General features: G+C 40.5%; 1 protein-coding gene across 1 annotated transcript in view; it reads right to left on the bottom strand.

Moving 5' to 3' along the window:
• Nucleotides 1-501: 501 nt before the first annotated feature.
• LOC139689908 (serine protease gd-like) overlaps nt 502-23,181 on the bottom strand; it is a 52,600-nt gene continuing 29,920 nt past the window's right edge. Inside the window, exons 2-9 of the mRNA XM_071587027.1 lie at nt 21,172-21,457; nt 19,346-19,523; nt 13,629-13,901; nt 13,202-13,456; nt 10,570-10,737; nt 8,859-9,163; nt 3,889-4,045; nt 502-1,212 (exon numbers count right to left, since the gene is read on the bottom strand). Of these exons, the coding sequence (XP_071443128.1) occupies nt 914-1,212; nt 3,889-4,045; nt 8,859-9,163; nt 10,570-10,737; nt 13,202-13,456; nt 13,629-13,901; nt 19,346-19,523; nt 21,172-21,444 (1,908 nt within the window). The 5' untranslated portion in view covers nt 21,445-21,457 and the 3' untranslated portion in view covers nt 502-913. The remainder of the gene's footprint in view (nt 1,213-3,888; nt 4,046-8,858; nt 9,164-10,569; nt 10,738-13,201; nt 13,457-13,628; nt 13,902-19,345; nt 19,524-21,171; nt 21,458-23,181) is intronic.

Here is a 23,181-nt window from a genome sequence, read left to right on the forward strand (position 1 = left end):
TGTCAATATTGAATTTGATGAAAACTCATGATAAATGAAAAATAATTAATCAGCTCTATAAGGAATAGCTTTTCTTTAAAATATTTGATTAACCAACAACTGTTTTCTGTTAGGCACTCTTCCAAGATTTAAATACATAGACAGAGCAATTTTGTAAGGAGAGGTTCCTTCAATTGACTCTTCATTAAATAAAAAATGTGTTGGTTGTATATTATTGGAATGAATACTATACATTCATTGATCATAGTCTCAGAACACCTGATAGGTCAGCTGATTGATACTCATATCTAATTTTTGCATAACAATAATAACTGTAGTTCCTAATAATTTGTTATAACAATTTAATTAAAAAATTCCAGAAATTAATATCAATACAAATATTTATACTTTAATCAAAGTAATTCCTAAATAGAAATAGGTACAAGTTTAAAAGTCATAACTTATTAAATATTTACAAATTTGTTGACATTTTTATGTACAATGAATAGATAAAAACATATCCATTACAAATTTACATCCACACTTTCACGGGTTGTACTTGTGGCAGGTAACGAATAGTATATTGATATGACCAAAAAAATTCTTATGTGCACAAATTGTTTTCTGGTATTACAGAGAACAGTGTATTTGAACTGATGCCTACTTTGAGTATTAGCATGAATTTGATCCTCCCTTTGTTGAATCATAGTCACATAGGAATTCATGGTTTTAATTCCCATCAAAATGTTTTCCTTTGATAATGTCTTAAACAATCTTGAATTAGCACCACATCAACAACACACTGGAGAATCAGCATATCTTGTCACTCGATCGGAAGCTCTACTACTACTTGCTCATCACTCCAACTATCACTTTTAGCATTATTAAAAACACGAACTTGCCAAGTTTCTCAGAGGCACTCTTCTATTCCCATCTATAGAGATCGGAATTGAATTGGGTCCCAATTGGGATTCATTTCTTCAATGTTATTCCACCCTTTACCAAGTCTTGTGCTTGTCAATTCTCTTCTCGAATCAACATGAATGTACGTTGACAACCAATTTCCAAATTTTGCCACATCACTGTACACAATATAATTTCTTAGATCACACAATCTGCCCACATCAGTAAGCGATAGACTAACTATTCCCCGCAAAAACCATCTTGAGTCATTATTATCTGTCACGAGGAACAAGAGACCTCCACCGCTATCTCCATTGCATGGACCAGAGCCTAAAAGGAGAAGAATAAATGAGAAATTAGTTTCAGCATTCCATAAATCACACCAGCTGGTGAAAGTACAGGACAAACATGCAGCAGAGGATAGAAATAGCTTGGAAACTAAGTTTCTTCCACTTCACATGGTTACCAACTGAGCTTTTCTGAGTTTTCTATATTAAATTTTCCTTACATGTAACTTCATATTCCATACAATAATGTGAGACAAGGAATTAATTATGACTAAAAAAAATAATAAAAAAACATAATCCAAATAATATGCATAAATAAAGTTCATTCCTAAATGAGAATTCATCATTCAGAAATCCACTATTCAGATCCTGGCATTTTGAATTCCATTCACATTATCAACAAATATCTTTCTGTTCCAAATCAAAATTTGGAAGGGTATTCATTGGCAACTATGACTTAATAATTTCATTTGAAAATTCCTTTTTATTTATTTATAGTAGCAGTTACACACGATAACTTGGAACAGGAATGCAACAAGCAATGCAAAGAGAAAATTGTATAAAATGATGTCTCATGTATTACTATGCTATCTATAGAGCAGACATGGGAAATTTGTGAAATGAAGAAAGGAACACTTAAAGCGATGTACATGCACTAAAAGAGTGAGTTGCAGGATAGGGTGAATATTAAAAGATAGAGAAACAAATGGGCATCAGCACTGATATAATCAATACCATAGAAGTGTAGAAGCTAAACTGATTTTGAAACTGGGCAATGAAGGAGAATGTATGGTCCTCTAAAACATGGCACTGGCTTCCTTCAGAATGAAAGAAGTGATAAAGGGTGTGGTGATTGTGGGATGTGGAAAGAGGTGATTGACTTGGATGATGTATGAGGAACAAGGATGGTGATGGACAGCACATGTTGTTTTGAGAAATTTCTGAGGTTTACTTCACTGCCTGGAATGATGAAAGCACTAGAAGACAGAAGATAATATGAAAGAAACATCGTGCCACCATTATCACTGTAACTCCATTTAAAATTTTAAAAATCTGTTTTCCGACATGGAGGGGTGGAAAATATACTGATCAGACTCAAGTGCCTCCTAGTCAGTAAACTTGTTCATACCTACCATAAAGAAAACCTGTTTATCTTCAGAAGCATAACTAATCCATAGGGTACTTGGGCACCGTACACATTTATTTCTAGTCATTTACTTAAAAGGTAAAAAATCCTCATACAATACAGTGAAACCTTGAAAAATGTGCAAAAGAGCATAATCTGTTCTGGAATCTTTCTTGCAAAAAGCAAAACAATATTTTTCAATATAAACTACTGACATGATGATTATTTGTAATTACCACCAGGATCTTTCTTGTAAAGCAAATTTTTGGTGAAAAAATTATTCCCATACATATTAATGTAAAATACAATAATGTGTTCCATGGTGAAAAAAATAAAATATGCACAAGGTTTATTAAAAAAAAAAGTATACATAAATTATTTAAGACCGTGGATCATCATTTCTTTTCCTTTATCGTGGAATAAACTAATCAGGAATGTAAACTCGATTTGTACAAACAAAAAGAATCAAGAAAAATAGTTTATTATTTATGATACTTTCCTAATTCCTTTTTACTAGAAAGCTGCCTAGAGACATTTGTTTTCGCTGATGCTTCAGAATGTGACTCAGCGTTATCATTTAATAAATTTCTAGTGCACATATCTACTGCCTTATTAGGGTGATTCTTCGTAAACATGGTATGATGCAACTATTTCCCTTGACCTCCACATCATATTTAGCCGACTGTTTCGCACTTTACACTGCTTGAAGGCTCATGAAATTTCTAAATGGTAAACAAACCAGTTTCATTTTCAAAGTGCTGCTAGCATCGGCACAAAATAGCAGCATGAGAGAGCCTTTCATTCTCCTCTGCTGTTACGTGAACAAATATAGGTTTACTTTGGCATCTTCTTCCAGAAGAGACCAGTTTCATCAAAATTAAAAACCTGTTGCAGAAGGTAACCCTAAGACTCTCTGAGCCTCTTTTTAAGGCATTGATGGAGTGCTCAGTTGCATTCGATTTGGAAATTGCTTCTTCACCAAGCCACTCCATGCCATTGTTCTTCTCTCATACTTAAAATAATCACAGTTTCCCTAAAATACTTCTTTGGCTATTGATGATCCTTTCAACATTGTTGAGAATGTGTAACCTTGGCTAGATATTCTTGTCCCCTCCTTCAAGTATCTTCCTCCTTAATTTTGTACTTATCCTTAAGGATAGGGTAAATTAATGATGTTAGACCATTTGTATGATCATACTTGATCAACCATGCTCACACCTTTTCCTGTATTTTCAATGATTTTAGTTTTCATTCCTACTGTTATATTTATTCTCACGTGGTTATCTTCTAGCAGCTTTTTCCCTAGGTATATTTTTAGCACTAGTCAGAAAATGTGATTTAACTTAGCATAAAAAATCACAAATAATATATCTAAACACATGTTTAGTAAAATGTTTGATCACAGCGATTTTTTCTCATTATGCAAATTATTTTCTAAAAAAGGAGCTCATTATGAAAGGTTCCACTGCATTTGCTTATTAATAAAATAACAAGCCTTTAAAACTGATGACAATCTGTAGGTGCCTTTATGATTTATATTTATTCCTGCGCTTGGCTTACTCAGAATTATAAGTACAGTTTGCACAAACATACCATCTCGTGACCCTGCACACATTGTCCGGTTGGAAGTGAAATGCCTGAGACCAGTGTGCGAATCAAAGCATTCCCTCTGAGAAACAACTGGAACTGTCACAAACCTTGGTTCTTGGGTTACCATGTTTCCACTCTCATCTCTTCCCCAGCCCATTACCTTCAAAAAGCAAAAATAATGACATTTCATTAAAATACTTATTTCATAAATCAAATACGCATTGGTACATATACATCCGATAATTGTTTAAGTATATATATATATATATATATATATATATATATATAAACAATTTTTATTGCTCTGGGAGCAAAGTCCTTGGAGCAGAATACAGGTGACATTAGGTTTTGAAACCTATGGAGTGAAACTGGTTCTAAACTAGTGAAACAAGACATAATTTAACATCAGTTGAACGAAACATATAGTACAATACATACATACAAATACAAAGAACAATAGTTAAATATTTAGCCTGTTAGAACAGTAATAAGGTCATTTTGGTAGTGTGGTAGACAGATATTCAAACATTTTCCTGTTGAATTAGGATGTGTTCCTGGATAATTTCACATTATTAGGCAAAGAGTTCCATAGTTTACTGGAAGTAGGCATAGTACTGATATTCTTTATAAGATTTTTTCTGAGTTTTCACACAAAATGCAGATGCGGGTTTAAAATTACTTATTTCAAATTTAAAATGATTATTTCAACAACTTATTACAAATTGAATTTTCCCAAATGCTTGATACACATTCATGAGTACAGCAGGGAATAGTCACTGCCACAACACATTCCGTGAATAGCGAGAACTAATACAAACCTTACTCCACCGAGCATGCTCCCTCTCTGACGCTGCCTCCATTGGAAAAGAAAAACAACATCTGCTGAAAACGTTCCAGATGAATGGCTTCCGGCGTGACAACATTCTGAAGATAATGCACAGGGTGGAAGGAAAGAAGCGGATGGCCCTGGAGAGGACCGACGAGACTAGCCCTAAGGAAAAGGCGACGGCACACGCTATCCTGCCGTACGTCGCCGGAACAACGGAAAAAATTGCGAGGGCCCTCCGGAAACACAACGTCTCAGCCAGGTTCAAATGCGTAACCAAAGTGGCCAATATCCTCGTCAACGCGAAAGACCGCCTCCCAAAAGACATCGCTGGAGGAATCTACCAAATCAAATGCAGCTGCGGCAACTCCTACATCGGCCAAACATCAAGAGCGCTGAAATGCCGAGTCCAAGAACACAGAAGGGCCGTAAAAAATAGACAGTTCCAGCAGTCAGCGGTGGCTGAACATCATTGGAGTGGTCCGACACATAATATTGAGTTTGACAACGCCACTTTATTGAATAAAGAAGGCCGCTACTACCCAAGGATCATCAGAGAGGCAATTGAAATTGCAAAAACGCCCAGAAATTTCAACCGCGAGGACGGCTACCCCCTCGCCAGCGCGTGGAAACGTGTCCTCAAGGATTTCAACGAATCAGAGCACACCTCCACAAAATAGGCGCCAAACGGAGGGTATATATATATTGGACCAAAACCTGCATCGGCACTTCAGTGGACCTGAGGAAGCCAACTGGAACGTTGGCGAAATATCGTCCGAAAAATGGATACACGCGGAAGAAAACCCGAAAGAACCACTTCCTACATCAATAATCTCCGCGGAAGCCTACATGGAAACTTTAAACATTTCTACGGGGAAGAAATTGCCAGGCAGAGCAGAAGGTTCGAGAAACTTCGTAAGAGGAAGGACAAGCTGCTTTCTTCTCTGGCCTTTCTTGAGCGTTGCAGAGACTCCGATACCATCCCGTCTTTTGTCGAGGTGAAACACCATATCCAGTCGAAGAAAGCCCTAAGGATTCTCCGGAGAGCCAGCACAGCCCTCCTAAGGGAAAGGGTGCAGCACACGAGATGGACCATCCAAACACGCACGGAAGAGCTGTACGAGTTGCACTTAAGACTTAGTGCAGTCTTGAACATAACGGATTGGGACACATTGGATAGAATTACGTGGAATTCCGCTACAACAGCCTTCGTCTCAACTAGAGATAAACAAGTGAAAAAGTATGAACGCCTCCATGGCCTTCAACACCCTGGACTGGAGTCTCATGGCCCTGAAAAGGACCGTACAGTCGTGAACCTAACTGACATTCATCTGAGTGATGCCGCCATCAGCGTACTTTCCAAGGGACTGAACTTCGCCGTTGCTCCCGCCCGCCTACCAAAAGAAGAACTAGTGACTGAAGTCGAATACGCCGTCCGGAAGCTACCTAAGGAAGAGGCCGAGGAACTTCGAGGAGAAGTAAGCCGTATACTGCTCAATGCTAAAACTCCTAAACCCAACGTCACCCGAGAGGAGAGGAAAGCCTTGAGAGATCTCCGGACGAATGATGACATTATAATCTCTCCAGCGGATAAAGGGAACGCAACGGTGTTGATGAAGAAGGATGACTACAATAGAAAAATCAACAGTCTCCTGAACGATGAGACTTACTCGGAAGAAAAACGGGATCCCACCTCCAGGATCCAAAAAGAGATTAAGCAAATAATTACACAGTCTTCGATCCCTCCAGAAGAGAGACGGTGGATCGTCGAATCGGCTCCCAAACCACCTAGATTATATGGCCTACCTAAGATCCATAAGCCAGGTGTCCCTCTACGACCCATCGTGAGTGCCATAGACTCTCCATGCCACAAACTCGCCAAATATTTGGCCCAGCAACTCTTACCGTTCTCTGGTAAGTCGTCAACGCACGTGAAGAACTCCGCTCACTTCATTGAGATTATAAAAGAGACCAAAATAAGCAAGGAGGATATTTTAGTGAGTTTTGACGTAGTTTCTCTCTTCACAAGCATCCCGATCGGTGAAGCAGTAGAGATTATCAAATCACTCACGAGTGACGGCCTCCCGAAAGACATCCCAAAGAAGGTGGAGTTTTGCCTGAGAAACGCTTACTTCACGTGGAACGGAAAATTCTACAGGCAAACAAATGGCGCTGCAATGGGGTCCCCACTCTCACCGGTGATCGCCAATCTTTTCATGGAAGCTTTTGAACGAAAAGCCTTGCAATCCTTCCACAAAAAACCCAAACTCTTTGTGAGATACGTGGACGACACATTTGTAATATGGCCCCACGGAAAAGAAGAACTCCAGAAGTTCCTGCAACACCTCAACGCACAAAATGGTGCTATTAAATTCACCATGGAGATGGAAACGGACAACCGGCTGCCCTTTCTGGATGTCCTGGTCGAGAAAAAAGAAAATGGGTCTTTGGGACACTCCGTTTTTCGGAAAAAGACCCATACGGACCAATATCTCCATGCAGACTCCCATCACCACCCTCAACAAAAAGCCGGAGTAATTAAAACCTTACTCCACCGAGCATGCTCCCTCTCTGACGCTGCCTCCATTGGAAAAGAAAAACAACATCTGCTGAAAACGTTCCAGATGAATGGCTTCCGGCGTGACAACATTCTGAAGATAATGCACAGGGTGGAAGGAAAGAAGCGGATGGCCCTGGAGAGGACCGACGAGACTAGCCCTAAGGAAAAGGCGACGGCACACGCTATCCTGCCGTACGTCGCCGGAACAACGGAAAAAATTGCGAGGGCCCTCCGGAAACACAACGTCTCAGCCAGGTTCAAATGCGTAACCAAAGTGGCCAATATCCTCGTCAACGCGAAAGACCGCCTCCCAAAAGACATCGCTGGAGGAATCTACCAAATCAAATGCAGCTGCGGCAACTCCTACATCGGCCAAACATCAAGAGCGCTGAAATGCCGAGTCCAAGAACACAGAAGGGCCGTAAAAAATAGACAGTTCCAGCAGTCAGCGGTGGCTGAACATCATTGGAGTGGTCCGACACATAATATTGAGTTTGACAACGCCACTTTATTGAATAAAGAAGGCCGCTACTACCCAAGGATCATCAGAGAGGCAATTGAAATTGCAAAAACGCCCAGAAATTTCAACCGCGAGGACGGCTACCCCCTCGCCAGCGCGTGGAAACGTGTCCTCAAGGATTTCAACGAATCAGAGCACACCTCCACAAAATAGGCGCCAAACGGAGGGTATATATATATTGGACCAAAACCTGCATCGGCACTTCAGTGGACCTGAGGAAGCCAACTGGAACGTTGGCGAAATATCGTCCGAAAAATGGATACACGCGGAAGAAAACCCGAAAGAACCACTTCCTACACAAATGATCACTATTCACAGAGGTTTAGGAAATGCTTCAAAGAAAGGGACAAATGTCTCAATGGAGTTTTCACTGGGGATTAGGTATGGTTCAATATTATGAATTTAGACAGCAAGGAACATTATACGCAGGAGATATGTTCACCTAACAAGCCCAAAAACTTCAAGCAAACACTTGTCTAACTGAAAAATGGCAGCAGGAGTGTTTTGAGACTAGAAAGGAAACTTGCTGTCAGACTGCATGAGTCCAGGGATGGCAATGTTCTAAGATTATTTTACAGCATTGAAAAATCACTAAGCAATCCAAAACAAATATCAAGAGATGCTCACAAAGAGTCTGATTCTTCTGCATGACAATTCTTGGCCCAACACTGTCAAGAAATGACCCTCTACAATATTCTATAAACTCTAGAATAAAAGAAAGGATTGATAGGATGTGGTAGACTAGTGGGTAGATTGCTGACCTACTACCTGTATATGGAGGGCCCACGTTCAATTCCCAGGGCTACCTCCGGGCACCCTAAGCCTCACATGAACTGTGTGATTTTTTGGTACCATAATTTCTTGAAAACCATAGGCAACACTCAAAGGAACTAGGTCGCTACCCTCATGTGCAATTTTCACCTGCAAGTGGGTTTAGTAATGGGTGAGCTCTAGAACCCTAAAATATCCTCTGCATAGATTATAGTAGTTTGGTCGATAATATTATTTAAGACCAATTATGTCACTTTAATTTTTACCATGCAAGTCACCAAAAAGTTCATATTTACCGTTCCATGCCTTCCAACCAAAGGATTTAGGTCTGTGTAGTCTCTAACATCCTCATCTTGTTTCTTAAATGGCCATAAACATGCTGGTTGGACATACTGGTTGTACACAGCTTTGGAGCTAAGCTGTAACAATGCTATATCTGCATCACTCCCTTGAGTTTTGTAGTCAGGATGGACATGAATAGCTCTCACGTCCATAGCCTGAACATCAGCCTCTGTCCACGATTCTAAGTTGAACTTTCCAAGATAAAGAAGCAGGCGGTCTGGCTCCAATATCCTTTTCTCCTCAGCCACACAGTGAGCAGCTGAAATAAATATATATAAATTATTACAGGTATACCATAACTAAAAATAGTGGAAAACCACCATAATCACAGAAGTAAAGTGCCTAAAAATTGCCATTCCATAATATGTGCCAATTAATAAGCATGACTTATTTCAGAATTCAAGAAAGAAATTCGGTATGTCATAGATTACCAAACCAAGAATCAATTTAAGAATCTGACAGACACAGTGAACTCCATAGTGAGTAATTCGCATTCATTTTTGAGGAGGCGAAATTGATTTTGGCCAACCTCATTAAGAAGATGCCACAATCATCAACAACCTCAGAGGTATTTAAGTGTGTGTCATGAGATGTGTCTTTTCTGGAAGAAGATGCCAAAGTGAATTTATATTTCAATGCATAACAGCAGAGGTGCATAACAACAAATGCATCACATAACCACAAGCTAATGACAGGATATTTCATGCTACTTATGTTGTGTCTAAGTATGTGGCAATTGAAAATTAAACCCCTGCTTGTTTATGATTCAGAAACTCTACAACACTTCAAGGAGTGTCAAGTCCCAAAAGAAGGCAAGATATGATGTGGAAGTCATGGGAAGTTATTGTATCATAGTAAGACAGTGGCTATGAGCACCAAAAATTTATTTAATAATAATACCGAGTCACATTTTTACAACATTTTGTAGCATTGCCAAAAACAAATGTCTCTAGACAGCTTTCCAGTAAACAGGAATTAGGTATGTATCATAAATAATAAACTACTTTTCTTGTTTCTTTTTCGTCTAAACAAATTGAGCTTACATTCCCAAATGCTTCATTCTGTAATAGAAAAAAGATTTAAATGATCCGCAATCCTAAATATTGTATGTATAATTTTATTTGAAAAAACTTTGTACATAATTTATTTTTGCATCATGGAATGCATTATCGCATTTTACATTAATTTATATTACAATAAAACAATGTTCACTAAAGGAGTGTTATGCATTTTGAGGAAGATCCCAGATCAAATTATTCTCATTGTACAAGGTTCCATTGTATGCTCGTTCAGGTACCGATCCCGACTCATTTTAATAATACAGTTAAATGATTTGGTACCTGTTTTCTATGTTCAATAGAAGATAAATATTAAAATTTGTTGGTGTAATAATACTTAGCAGCATAATCAAAGATAACCGTTTGCAAAAAGGTTGCTTCTTTCACAAAATATCACGTCAGCTCAAAGAACATTTCATTCGTGCAAAAAGTTATGAAAAAATGGTTCAAGCATTGCATTAAACCAGAATAACAATTAAAATACAAAGGTCCCACTATTTTTTTGTAAGATAACCTCATTCACAGTGATTTTTGTTTTGTGAAAAAAAATCAAATTTAAGCAAGTGTGAAGTTTAAAGACCAAATGGTAGAAACAACTATTACTTACCCGTTATAACATACTCTTCATTGATAAGAGTTCCACCACATGTAAATTTAACTCCGGACACATCGAGAAACTTTCTAAATAAAGCAACAAGCCATGGCCATGCCCCCCTCTTCACTTTTTTACCCTTGGCCACCAATTGATTGCTGAGCAGTGGTTTTCCACACCCTCCTGATTAAGAAAAAATAAAATATTTGGAAGTTAGGATTTTTCAATTTAGAATAAACAAGACGAAAAAAATTTAATTTGGGCATTTATAATAAGAATTGGCATTCGTCATTAACTATCTATGGCATATTGTTGGGTCCTTTAAATAGTTTTTTCCAATAAAGGTTTAATATATGTCCATGTAACCATAAAAGAGAGGCCCAAATATACATGTAGGTACCAAACTAGATATTGAAATGTAATGAAATAATTGACTTTGTAATTCCACACACTTTATTTAAAAAACACACGACCCAGGTTTCGACGTTGAACGTCATCATCAGGTGGTCCTCATAGAAGCACGCTGGCTATATATACCTTCTGATCATAGGAGGGGGGGGTTGGTCAGAGAGGGAGGTCGGAGGGGTAAAAAGGTTACAATGTAGCTGGGAAGAAAAGAGAATTACATTTTTGATTTAGAAGAGTGGTAGGTCTAGGAGTGGGGAGTGGGAGGGATACAAAATTTCGTTGGCAAGATCATCTTTCCAACGGACACATTTCAAAATTTCTAACTGCTCCAAAGCATCGAGCCTTTGACCTTTTTCTTCAAAATGAATAATTTTTGTCACAAAGTCACTTTTGTGATCACTTTCGATGAGGTGTTTTGCAAAGAGGGATGTTATGTTCTTATTTTTTACACATGTTTGGTGTTCTTTAATCCTTTCTTTAAATTTCCGTCCTGTTTGTCCAATATACTTTGTGCTACAATCCGAGCACTTTAACTCATACACTCCACTCCTCTCGTTTTCGGGGACTTTGCCTTTAGTGTGAGAGATCAGGTTCTTAAGGCATGAACGACTGTAAAAGGCACATTTAATTTTTTCTTTAGGTAAACTTTTAATTACTTTTTGAGAAATAGTCCCAAGATATAGTATTCTCCGCCATTTGGCAGTGGGATCTTTTACATGTTCGGGGTTGTAAATGTGGCTTAAGGCTATTTTTGTAAGTTTATTCCGGTAAAGTTTATTTATTAGATCTTCTGAATACCCATTGTTTACTGCTAACGTTTTAATTACATTAAGTTCCTTATTTACATTGAATTTTGACATAGGGATAGCGGTCAAACGGTGGATCATTGCATGAAATGCCGAAAGCTTTTGGGTGAAGCAATGCCTTGAAGAGGAATCAATTAATTGGTCTGTATACATTTCTTTCCTAAAAATGGAATACTGTAACCCGTCTTTGTCTTTAGAAATGGATAGGTCGAGGAAATTCAGGGAACCTTTTTCCTCTTTTTCACACGTGAATTGTACATTAGAATTGATAGAATTTAGATGTGCTAGGAACTGATCTAGTTGCCTATCAGAACCTGTCCACACACAGAAGACATCGTCTACATATCTTAACCAACAAAATACATTATTAATGAGAGGGTAGGCTGAGGAGAACAAAACTTTTTCAAAATTGTCAAATTATTCATTTTGAAGAAAAAGGTCAAAGGCTCGATGCTTTGGAGCAGTTAGAAATTTTGAAATGTGTCCGTTGGAAAGATGATCTTGCCAACGAAATTTTGTATCCCTCCCACTCCCCACTCCTAGACCTACCACTCTTCTAAATCAAAAATGTAATTCTCTTTTCTTCCCAGCTACATTGTAACCTTTTTACCCCTCCGACCTCCCTCTCTGACCAACCCCCCCCCTCCTATGATCAGAAGGTATATATAGCCAGCGTGCTTCTATGAGGACCACCTGATGATGACGTTCAACGTCGAAACCTGGGTCGTGTGTTTTTTAAATAAAGTGTGTGGAATTACAAAGTCAATTATTTCATTAAATTTCAATATGTTATGCAAATTCCACAAAGTTACGCCTGAGACAACAAACCAAACTAGATGTTTTGATACCTTATGTTATTTTTATTACAAATTGAAAGCTGACAAAGTAAATACAAAGTTGGACAGCTCAAATTAATGACAAAAATAGATCATCTTGCAAGAAACCAACATTTTTCTTCCAGTACAACTGGCTGACATTATTCTACATTGGAAAGGTCTTAACTTTAGTGAGGTCCTTACTGGCAGTTAGGCACATATAATAATAATTTCAAATGGTAATTAAGTATTTATACAATAAAACTTGTCAAACAAAACACATCAGATATACTATACAAAGCAGCACATAAGGTAATAATGAGTCAGAGGTGGTATTTCACTGTGATTTCAGTTTGACAAATTGTTACGGTTAATCAACCACATTTCCAAGTGGAGTAGTTAATGGTTGTAACCAGTATTAGTTAACTTGATTTAGAATTGATTCAGAAATGTATGGGACGCATTAGAGAGGTAAGGATAACAAGAAATGAGACTGCTTTCAATTTAAGAACACATTTGCATCCAAACTCTGGATCTATGTCTAAACTACACAATCAAACTCTACATCTGTCTCTATTTTACTGTATATTCAAACTAAGTATGTCAATGAGTACTTACTGCTTTGTCCGAAGAGGAACTCTTGTTCATAAGCACTCGGAGTATTTTTCTTAGTAACTGATTCTGTTAGCGGTGTTTGAACTATATGCGGTGGCTGTAAATTTTGGGGTCTCGGAGCATTTTGTTGTCCTAGACTGATTTGCGGGTTCTGAACAATTTGAGGTCCCTGGAGAACTTGTGGTCTCTGCACAGGGTCCTGCCTCTGAATAAATGTTGGTCTAACATCAGAGTTTGCAGAGGGAGCAGAAGGAAATCCTGGAAAAGAGGGACTAGTGATTATTCCATCCTCAAACAATAATACTTTTGATTATTCAATTAAAAATCAACCAACATGTGTTAAAACAAATACGTAGGTATAGTAAGAGAATCTAATTATCTACAAGACAAAATTAAAATTTACACGAGCAATAACAAGAATGTGACTCACCATCAGCTATTGGAAAAATGGGAGAATTGTACGAGTTTTCTGAATTTCCAATGCCAAAAGGATTATTATTACCAAAATATCCTCCATTGTAATTTTGTCCTTGATTGAAATTTTGCCCCTGGCTGAAAAGTTGTGCTCCATTGTTGTTATTATTATTATTATTGGGGTTGTTGCCATTGAAACCTCCCTCGACATTCAGGGCATTGGCAGATGGAAAAAATGTATGTTCAAGTGCAATTGAGGTGATAATGCGACCATGGGAGGTAAATGAATCTGAAAAACAAAGCAATGAAAAAATTATTGACATTAACATTAATATAAAATGTTTTCAATTAGGTAATATCTGTAAATATGTACAGAATAATCATACTCTCATTACCCTGGAATCTAATAAATGGTAGATCATAGGAATAACTATTCATACAACTATTACTGACAATTATGCAGGATAACAAATTTACTAGGATCATAGTAAGGTCATTGTGGCAGTTCATTTGTTGATGTAGCAGTTCATTTGTTTGTGCGATTCAGGGGTGTGCCGCGAGGTGTCACCCTAGGACTGCTCCCGGGAGGAAGCATTTTGACCCACGCGGGACCAGTCACGCCTGAACTCCCACCGAGCGTTCATCCCTCTTGTGCACGTTGCGCCCATGGCAATATATCTTTCCGTGTTGACCTTGGTCTGTTATCCACAGCACTCAGAATAAATCTGCTGTTCATTCAAACGCTTTATATGTGCTTTATTAGTATTTCCTAGCACCGCCTGCGCTAATATAATTTCCAGCACTCCCACAAATTGGTGACCCCGACGTGATCGCTAAGGTGACTCAAGTGTTGCGCGCGAAAAGTTTTTTATATTTATTGTGTGGAAACGGAAATTTTCAGTGCTCGCCGTTTATCTAAATTTTGAAGTGCTAGCTAATCACGCATCCTCACGGGAATATGGCGGAAGATACACACGCCGTCAACCACGTGGCCATGCGGGTGCCGCCATTTTGTCCAGAGAAGCCACAGCTCTGGTTCGCCCAACTCGAGGGGAATTTTCGCCTTGCGGGCATAACCGAGGACACTGACAAGTTTTGGGTGGTTGTGGCGAATCTCGATACCCGTTACGCACAAGAGGTCGAGGACATAATCGTCAACCCTCCCTTAACGGACAAGTACAAGCGGTTGCGAGAGGAATTGGTTCGGCGGGTTTCGCCGTCCGAGGAGCAAAGGATCAAGCAACTCCTCGGGAATGAGGATATGGGTGACCACAGACCGTCGCAGTTTCTGCGACATCTTCGCTCTTTGGCTGGCGGAGCTGTTCCGGACGACTTTTTACGGACAATTTGGCTGAGCCGCCTGCCGCGTCCCGTCCACGCCATTTTAGTCACCCAGGCGTCTACGAGCTTGACAGATCTCGCCGCCCTGGCAGACAAGGTAGCGGAGGTGACTCATTCGCCGTACGCTGCCGCAGTGGCCCCCGACCCAGTTATTAGTGCAATGATGGAGAAGATAGAAAGCCTCTCTCAACAAGTGGCAGCGCTCGCCAACGAGCGCGGCCCACACTCGCATCCCCGTTCCCGCAGCCGTGGCCGAACCCCACCCCGTCACCAGTCCTCCATTAATTCCCAGCGAGACCAAGGCATCTGCTGGTACCACCGCCGTTGGGGGAGTAACGCCACTAAGTGTACCCTTCCCTGTTCATACGACGCGGGAAACGAAGCGGGCAGTGCCTGAGGGCGGCAGGTTACTGTTTAGAGCTATCCAACCGTCTTTTTGTCGTTGACGCCGCGTCCGGCGTCAAATTCCTTGTAGATACTGGTGCCGATATCTGTCTCTACCCAGTCACGCGGCTCCGTGAGCGTCGAGGGAAGTCGGATCTTCAGCTTTTCGCTGCCAATGACACTCCCATCGCCACATACGGATCTGTCACTCTCTCCCTTTCCCTTGGCCTCCGGCGAGAATTTTTGTGGAAGTTTGTTGTCGCCGATGTGCCGCAGCCAATAATAGGGGCCGATTTTCTCCGCCATTTCGGTCTCCTTGTGGACATTGCACGTAAACGTTTGGTGGACAATGTGACGACGCTATCGGTTAAGGGCACCGTCGCCTCTCCCAGCAAAGGTCAAGTGAAAGTTGTCAGTGGTGTTTCCCCTTATTCCCACCTTATTGCCGAATTCCCGGATATTACAAATCCATCGGGAGCTCCCCGGCGAGTCAAGCACTCCACGGTTCATTTTATAGAGACCACCCCTGGCCCTCCGGTTGCATCTAGGCCCCGCCGTCTCGCACCAGACAAGCTTGCCATTGCCAAGAAGGAATTTGAGCTGATGCTTCAGACAGGTACTGCGCGGAGGTCATCTAGCTCTTGGTCGTCTGCCTTACACCTGGTGCCGAAGAAGAGCGCCGAGTGGCGCCCGTGTGGCGACTACCGCGCGCTGAATTCCAGAACCGTGCCCGATCGTTACCCGGTACCGCATATCGAGGATTTTGCGCAGGGGTTATGTGGCTGTACCATATTTTCGAAAATTGATTTAGTTAGGGCGTTCCACCAAATACCTGTCAACCCTGCTGATATTCCCAAAACTGCCATAATAACGCCTTTCGGCCTTTTTGAGTTTCCATTTATGACATTTGGCCTTCTAAACACTGCGCAGACCTTTCAGAGGTTTATAGATGAGGTGTTAAAGGGATTGCCTTACGCGTATGCATATATAGATGATATCCTTGTTGCATCACGTAATCCTATGGAGCATGAGCAGCGTCTGCGGACAATATTTGGCCGCTTGAGGGATCACGGCGTGGTTATTAATCCCTCAAAGTGTGTTTTCGGTGTGAACGAGGTACAGTTTCTAGGATGCACGGTGTCGGAGGAGGGAACTAAACCACTCACCGAGAAGGTTAACGCCGTGCGTGATTTTCCCCTACCAGCTACCGTACGCCAGCTGCGGCAATTTTTAGGGATGGTAAATTACTACCGCCGTTTTATCCCCGATGCCGCAAATAGCCAGGCTCCCCTTAGCGACCTTCTGGCGGGCAAGGTAAACGGCAAGGACTCAATCAGCTGGACACCAGCATTAGAGACTTCGTTCCTAGCCTGCAAAGAGGCTTTATGCAATAGTGCCATTTTAGCACATCCGAACGTGTCTTTACCCCTGGCCCTTTTCACAGTCGCTTCAGAGTTTTCGGTTGGCGCCGTCCTTCAACAACTCACTTCCAAAGGATATCAGCCTCTTGGTTTCTGGACCAAGAAACTGAGTGATGCTGAAAGGCGTTACAGCGCTTACGACAGAGAACTGTTAGCAGTATATAAGGCAGTGCTCCAGTTCCGGCATATGGTGGAAGGACGAACCTTCACCATCTATACGGACCATAAACCCCTTTCTTTTGCATTTTCCCAGAGGCATGAGAAGTGTTCCCCCCGGCAGTTTAGGCATTTGGACTTAATAAGTCAATTTACCACTGACATCAGGTATGTAGCAGGTAAAGATAATATCGTAGCAGACACCATGTCCCGCATTCAGAGTATTTCTGCCTCCATAGATTACTCTGCACTAGCTGCCTCTCAGGAGTCTGATCATGACCTTGTCAATTCTCTTCAGAATTCCTCATTAATTTTGAAGAAAGTTGCTTTTCCTGGTTCATCACACCCTCTGTTATGTGATATGTCCACTTCCTCAGCCAGGCCAGTAGTCACCGAGCCTTTCCGAAAACAGGTATTCCTCAGCATGCATGGATTGTCCCACCCTGGCATTCGACAGACAACCCGCCTAGTAGCTGAGCGCTTTGTTTGGCCTTCCATGAGGAAAGACTGCCTTGCGTGGGCACGCTCATGTTTACAATGCCAGAGGAACAAAATCACAAGACATGTTTCGTCCCCCATTGGTGCTTTTCCCATTGCCAGTGCCAAATTTATGCATATTCACATAGATTTTGTTGGGCCTCTTCCATGCAGCCATGGTTTTCGATATATATTGACATGTGTTGACCGCTTCAGCCGGTGGCCTGAAGCTTTTCCAATTCAAGACATCACTGCAGAAACTGCCGCCAGGACCCTTTTCCAGGAGTGGATTTCGCGTTTTGGAACTCCCGTTCGCATCACCACTGACCAGGGGCGGCAATTTCAGAGTAACTTGTTCCGGCAGCTGATGCAGTTGACGGGGGCAAAGCACCTGCAGACATCGGCCTATCACCCTGCAGCCAATGGGATGGTGGAACGCCTTCACCGCCAGTTGAAGGCAGCTATCCGTTGCCATGGTGGTAACCAATGGGCTGATGTCCTGCCCGTGGTTCTTATGGGTCTGAGGTCCACATTTAAAGAAGATATTCAGGCAACGCCTGCAGAGGTCATTTATGGCCAAACACTTCGGCTTCCTGGAGAATTCTTTTCCCCTTCCACTAGTGCCATTGCTGCTACTGCAGATTATGTTACCACCCTACGGCAGGGCCTTTGCCGACTCCAGCCACAGCCAGTCTCTCGACACAGAGCCCGCAACATTTTCATGTTTAAAGATCTGGAAACTGTTTCCCATGTATTTTTGAGAAATGATAGGCTCCATCCATCTTTGGATCCTCCTTACGATGGGCCATTTCCAGTGATCCAACATGGTCCCAAGACATTCAAGCTTAAAATCCAGGGTAGGGAGGTATCTGTGGCAATTGACCGCATCAAACCAGCATATGTTGTTAATGATGACGTTTCTTGTGCCCAGTTTGATGAAACTCCATGGTTAGTGCCACATTGCCCTGCTGCTACCATACCTAGGGCGACCAATCCTACCGTTCCTCAGCAGCCTCCCATATTACCGCAACCTAGACGTTCACAGAGAAGAGTGCATTTTCCCAAGCATTTAGCTGACTTTGTGACTTAGGGGCGTTTCAATTTTTTTTTTTAAATCTCCTGTATGTTATCTTATTTTACTTTGTACTTGCTGATGTGTTATTGTATAACAGTATTTGTGTTTTTTTTTGTTGTGTGGTATTATGTACCTGGCATTTGTTAAGTAATTTTTGTGTTTTGTGTGTTTTACAATCACTTCGTGAAGTGCCAGTTGCAATTTCTCTCTCTTTGCAAGAGTATGCTCCGCATCTGCCAAGGGGGGTGATGTGGCGGTTCATTTGTTGATGTAGCAGTTCATTTGTTTGTGCGATTCAGGGGTGTGCCGCGAGGTGTCACCCTAGGACTGCTCCCGGGAGGAAGCATTTTGACCCACGCGGGACCAGTCACGCCTGAACTCCCGCCGAGCGTTCATCCCTCTTGTGCACGTTGCGCCCATGGCAATATATCTTTCCGTGTTGACCTTGGTCTGTTATCCACAGCACTCAGAATAAATCTGCTGTTCATTCAAACGCTTTATATGTGCTTTATTAGTATTTCCTAGCACCGCCTGCGCTAATATAATTTCCAGCACTCCCACAGTCATCCCCTAGGTAAAAATCAAAATACGTACCATTTTTGGTACTTTGTTTTAATTTCCAAGCGATAAGAATGGAGTTAACAAAGATGCAGGTATCCTATCATTGGAAAAATTGGCACAAAATCTAAATATTATTCCACATGAGCCATTATAGTCATATTTTGCTTTTAATTCATTTGGTTGATATGTATGAGTAAACCTTCAATTACTTGGAATGAAGTGAAACAAAAATACTATAAATATACAGCACAACTGACCTATACGAACACCAAGCATGTAGCATCCTATGGCTACGAGTGTTTGTGGGCTGACACTTACTTGGATTTCCAGTGCAAATAGAATTGCCATTCACTGTGATCAAAATAAGGATAGGCAAATTATTTGTGGTGGGAAAATGGAGTCTGTATAGAATCAACCCTCTCGAAGAGTCTCCTTGGAGCACTTTCTGAAGAACAGTTTGCTTGCTTTCAGCCAGTTCCAATCGCCCTACATATTTCTGTAAAATAAACAAGATAAGGACACATTTTCATCTTTTTAATATTAATTATGGTGGGAAAAATATGCATAGATATTTTCTATGAAATGGCCAATTTATGCGCTTCAAAAATCTTACAATATATTATTTCCCTGCTAAACAACGAGCCATTTACTATCTTTCTTAAGTTGCTAGAGCAGTTAATAATTTAATAGCCCAACTTATTAATTAGAATACTATGGGATCCATACAGGAGAATTCTATATTTTCATTTATTTTAACAAAATTTAAATAACAGAAAAGATTGATCTTTTTAAGCTTACATATCTCTTGGTATCAACCATGATATGTATTTGATTCAAAGAATACAGAACCTAAACATTAAATATGGTTTAATGGCAACAATCTATGTATAATGTAATAGATGTATTTTCTCAAGAATTCAAATGCAATGATTTCTTTGCATATCAGCCTTTAGCACCCACCCCTCCTCCACATATACGTACACCCTTACAATCTTAGTCATTATCCCTGTCATGTCATAGTATTTGATACTCATAGAGAAATTCATATAAACATCATAAATTGTTAGGAAAATAAGTGAAATAATTAGTTAACCGGAAATTATTCACAAAAGCTAACCATTTGTGTTTATAATGTGACATAGAAGGAATTTGAAGTACTTCATTGGGGAATGAGAAATTTAAAATGGAGTAGCGTAGCCAAAAAGAAAAAGCATTTAAGGTACTGGTTAGCCCTATCCAAGCATACTCGTGCATAGTATGGGATCCATGTGAGGTGGGACATATTTAGAAGATAGGAAAAGTTCAAAGAAAGATACAAAAGAACAGATGTTGTGTCACGGAAATGTTGGCTATATTGAAATGGGATTATTTGAAATATAGAAAAAAAGGAGTAGGTTAGGCACGATGCATAGAATTGTATCAAATGACGAAGCATGGGAAGATTTGTAGAAAGAAATAGAAAAACCAAAATTTAAGGGAAAAAATGACCACAATTTAAAATAAAAAAAATAACAATGCAAAAAACAAATAAGAAAAAATACTCTTTTTAAACAGAACTATTGTTGAATGGAACCAACTGCCTGGAGGCTTCTTTGAGCCCTTTCCATCGAATGTAAGGAGTTTTAAGAATAAGTGTAAAGCAGCCACTGGTTGATAAACTTCATTGATCAGTGATTATTATATTATTGTACTTATTAAAATATTGTTTGTGCGTGACGTGGACAGTGGGAGAAATTGTATTGCAAAAGTGAATGATATGTTAACGGCATGTGATTTTGAACGGTATATAATTGCAGAGTGCGTGATTATGGACGGAGTGCGGCGATGGATGGAGCACTGTATATATGTATGGTGTGAACCTAGCCCTTGTGTGATACTAAAGGTGTGGTTGGTAATATTAAAGCGTCATTGCATATAAGAGCATTTTGTCTCACATCTGTTCTTCTTGTGTAGGTATGTATGTGCATTGTAAGAGTGACCATTGACCAGACTTGACCGTTACCACTAGGATAATTGCCTAATTTCAACCAAACGTATATCATAATAATAATAGTATAAGAGATTAGGGATGTCTCTCAAAGCAAGAACACAGCAAGAAGGGAAAGTAAGCAATTTCCACATGAATTTATTCAATAGCAACTTACCGAAGGAAGGAGACCAACTACTCGTAGCCGAACTTCAAGCTTAATTGGAAGTACACTTCTCAAGCTGGGATCTGTGTTGGGCGGTGTAATGGCTATTATGCCACTCCATCCACTGGTGCTGTATTGATACTGGAAGACTTGAGGGCATGGTGTCTGTGGCACCTGGACACTTTGGTCACTGCTGGAGTCAACTGGATATATTCTAACGTTTTGACCCATTGCAGTTAAGAGGCACAACTGCAGCAATCCAAATAGCAGGAGAACTCTCTCCATATTTCCTCTGGTCCTGTTGAAACAAGAAGTGTGGCATGAAACTTAGGCCTTTGATTCTAATTATTTGCAAATTTAATCGATAACAACAACAAAATAATTATTTCATTGGCTAATTGGATAAAATTTATTGCTGAACACGCAATTTGTTTTGAGAATCCAAATCTTAAGGGACATCTTCCGGGTGGGTCCATTTTCTAGGATGACAGTTTCACACGCACTGCAGTTGGTGTCTTCAGGCCAGAAGTGAAGCATCCTAAGGTCTTCTGACTGCAACGCTGCTGAAACTCTCATCCTAGAAAATGTACCCACCCAGATGAAGTTCCGAAAGATTTAGATCTTCAATTGCTACACTCCACGGAAGCCTGCGCAGCGAATACAATTTTTGTTTTGGTGTAGAATTATATTTCTTGCGCCAATATGAAAGTTGACAATGGTTGTTATGAAAAATGATATTCTTGTACACTTTGTGCAAAGCCCAGTCCAGATCAACAAACGTAATATAAGCCAGTTGATCTTTCTCTCACCTCTCATTTATGCACCAAGGAATCTGAGAGGAAGAATAGTTGCTCTTGTTCCACCAATGTTTCTAAACCCAAAGTGGTTCTCTCTTAAATACTTTTCTTCAACACTCTTCATGGAGAATTATTTTTGCCACGATCTTCTATAGCGAGGGCTAATTGTTCAGGAGCTTTCCGAGTTTTCTGCCCTTTTCTTCTTTGGTGTAAGGTTTATTATATTCTCATTAAAGCCCACTACTACATTTCTCCAGTCATGCACATATCGCGGTTATATTGCTGCATAGAAATATCACTTCGTGAATTTTTCCATGTGAACCTAAAGAAATTTCATTGAATTATTCAAGTAAAATGAGCTCGTGTGGAATTATGTTCCTGAAAACATTTTAAATATTTTCCAAGATAAAATTTGTTGTCTCCAGTGTAACTGCATGGAATTTGTATTTCATTAAATGAAGAATACAATGTATCTTTCCACTGTCTTTTATTCACATACAACCGGTTTCAACGCTCAAGCGTCATCATCAGGTGCAAATTAAACAAGTCGCAGTCCATTTATATATCAATCATGAGGGAGAGGAGGGGAGGGTGAGAGAGGGGGGAGAAGGAGGAGAAAGAAAATGGGGTTGTGATTGACATTGATGGGGAGGGGGGAGAGGGGTGTTAAGCGTCAGGAAAGGTGATTGGTGGGTTTACAGTAGGGTGGGGGGTTTATTGGGTCTTTCTGTGAAGGAAAGGGGTACTTCCAGGATTGGGGAGAGGTATTCAAACAATAAATCATTAACCAAATGACCCGCTTTTAAATTCTTCCTAATTTCGATCTCTTCCCACTTGTCCATCATCATTCCTTTTTCAATCTGGTGTAAGAGTTCTGGGTTGAAATCACTCCCATGATTTTCTTCCCATGGATGCTTGGGGAAGTGTGATCCTTTGATGTGATGAGGTCAGTTTCTAAAACAGTGTTTGTGTTCCTCCGCCCATGCTTTTATGTGAAATTCACACATCAGGGTAGGGGGGCCAGTTCCTTTCCCTGTGCCAGTTATGGTTCCCCAGGAAGATCTGGTACCCGAAAAATCACTTTAGCTTGGGTGGAGTTGCAGGTGCCCAGAGTGCCTAGCCCGGGAATCAAACCTGGGATCCTGCGGTCAGCAGTCCAACGCTCTACCCCCTGGACTACCGCGACCCGCGTGTATATATATACATATATATATATATACACACA

The sequence above is a fragment of the Hetaerina americana genome, unplaced genomic scaffold, assembly GCF_022747635.1.
Source record: "Hetaerina americana unplaced genomic scaffold, ioHetAmer1.1.p SCAF_29, whole genome shotgun sequence".
Classification (NCBI taxonomy): domain Eukaryota; kingdom Metazoa; phylum Arthropoda; class Insecta; order Odonata; family Calopterygidae; genus Hetaerina; species Hetaerina americana.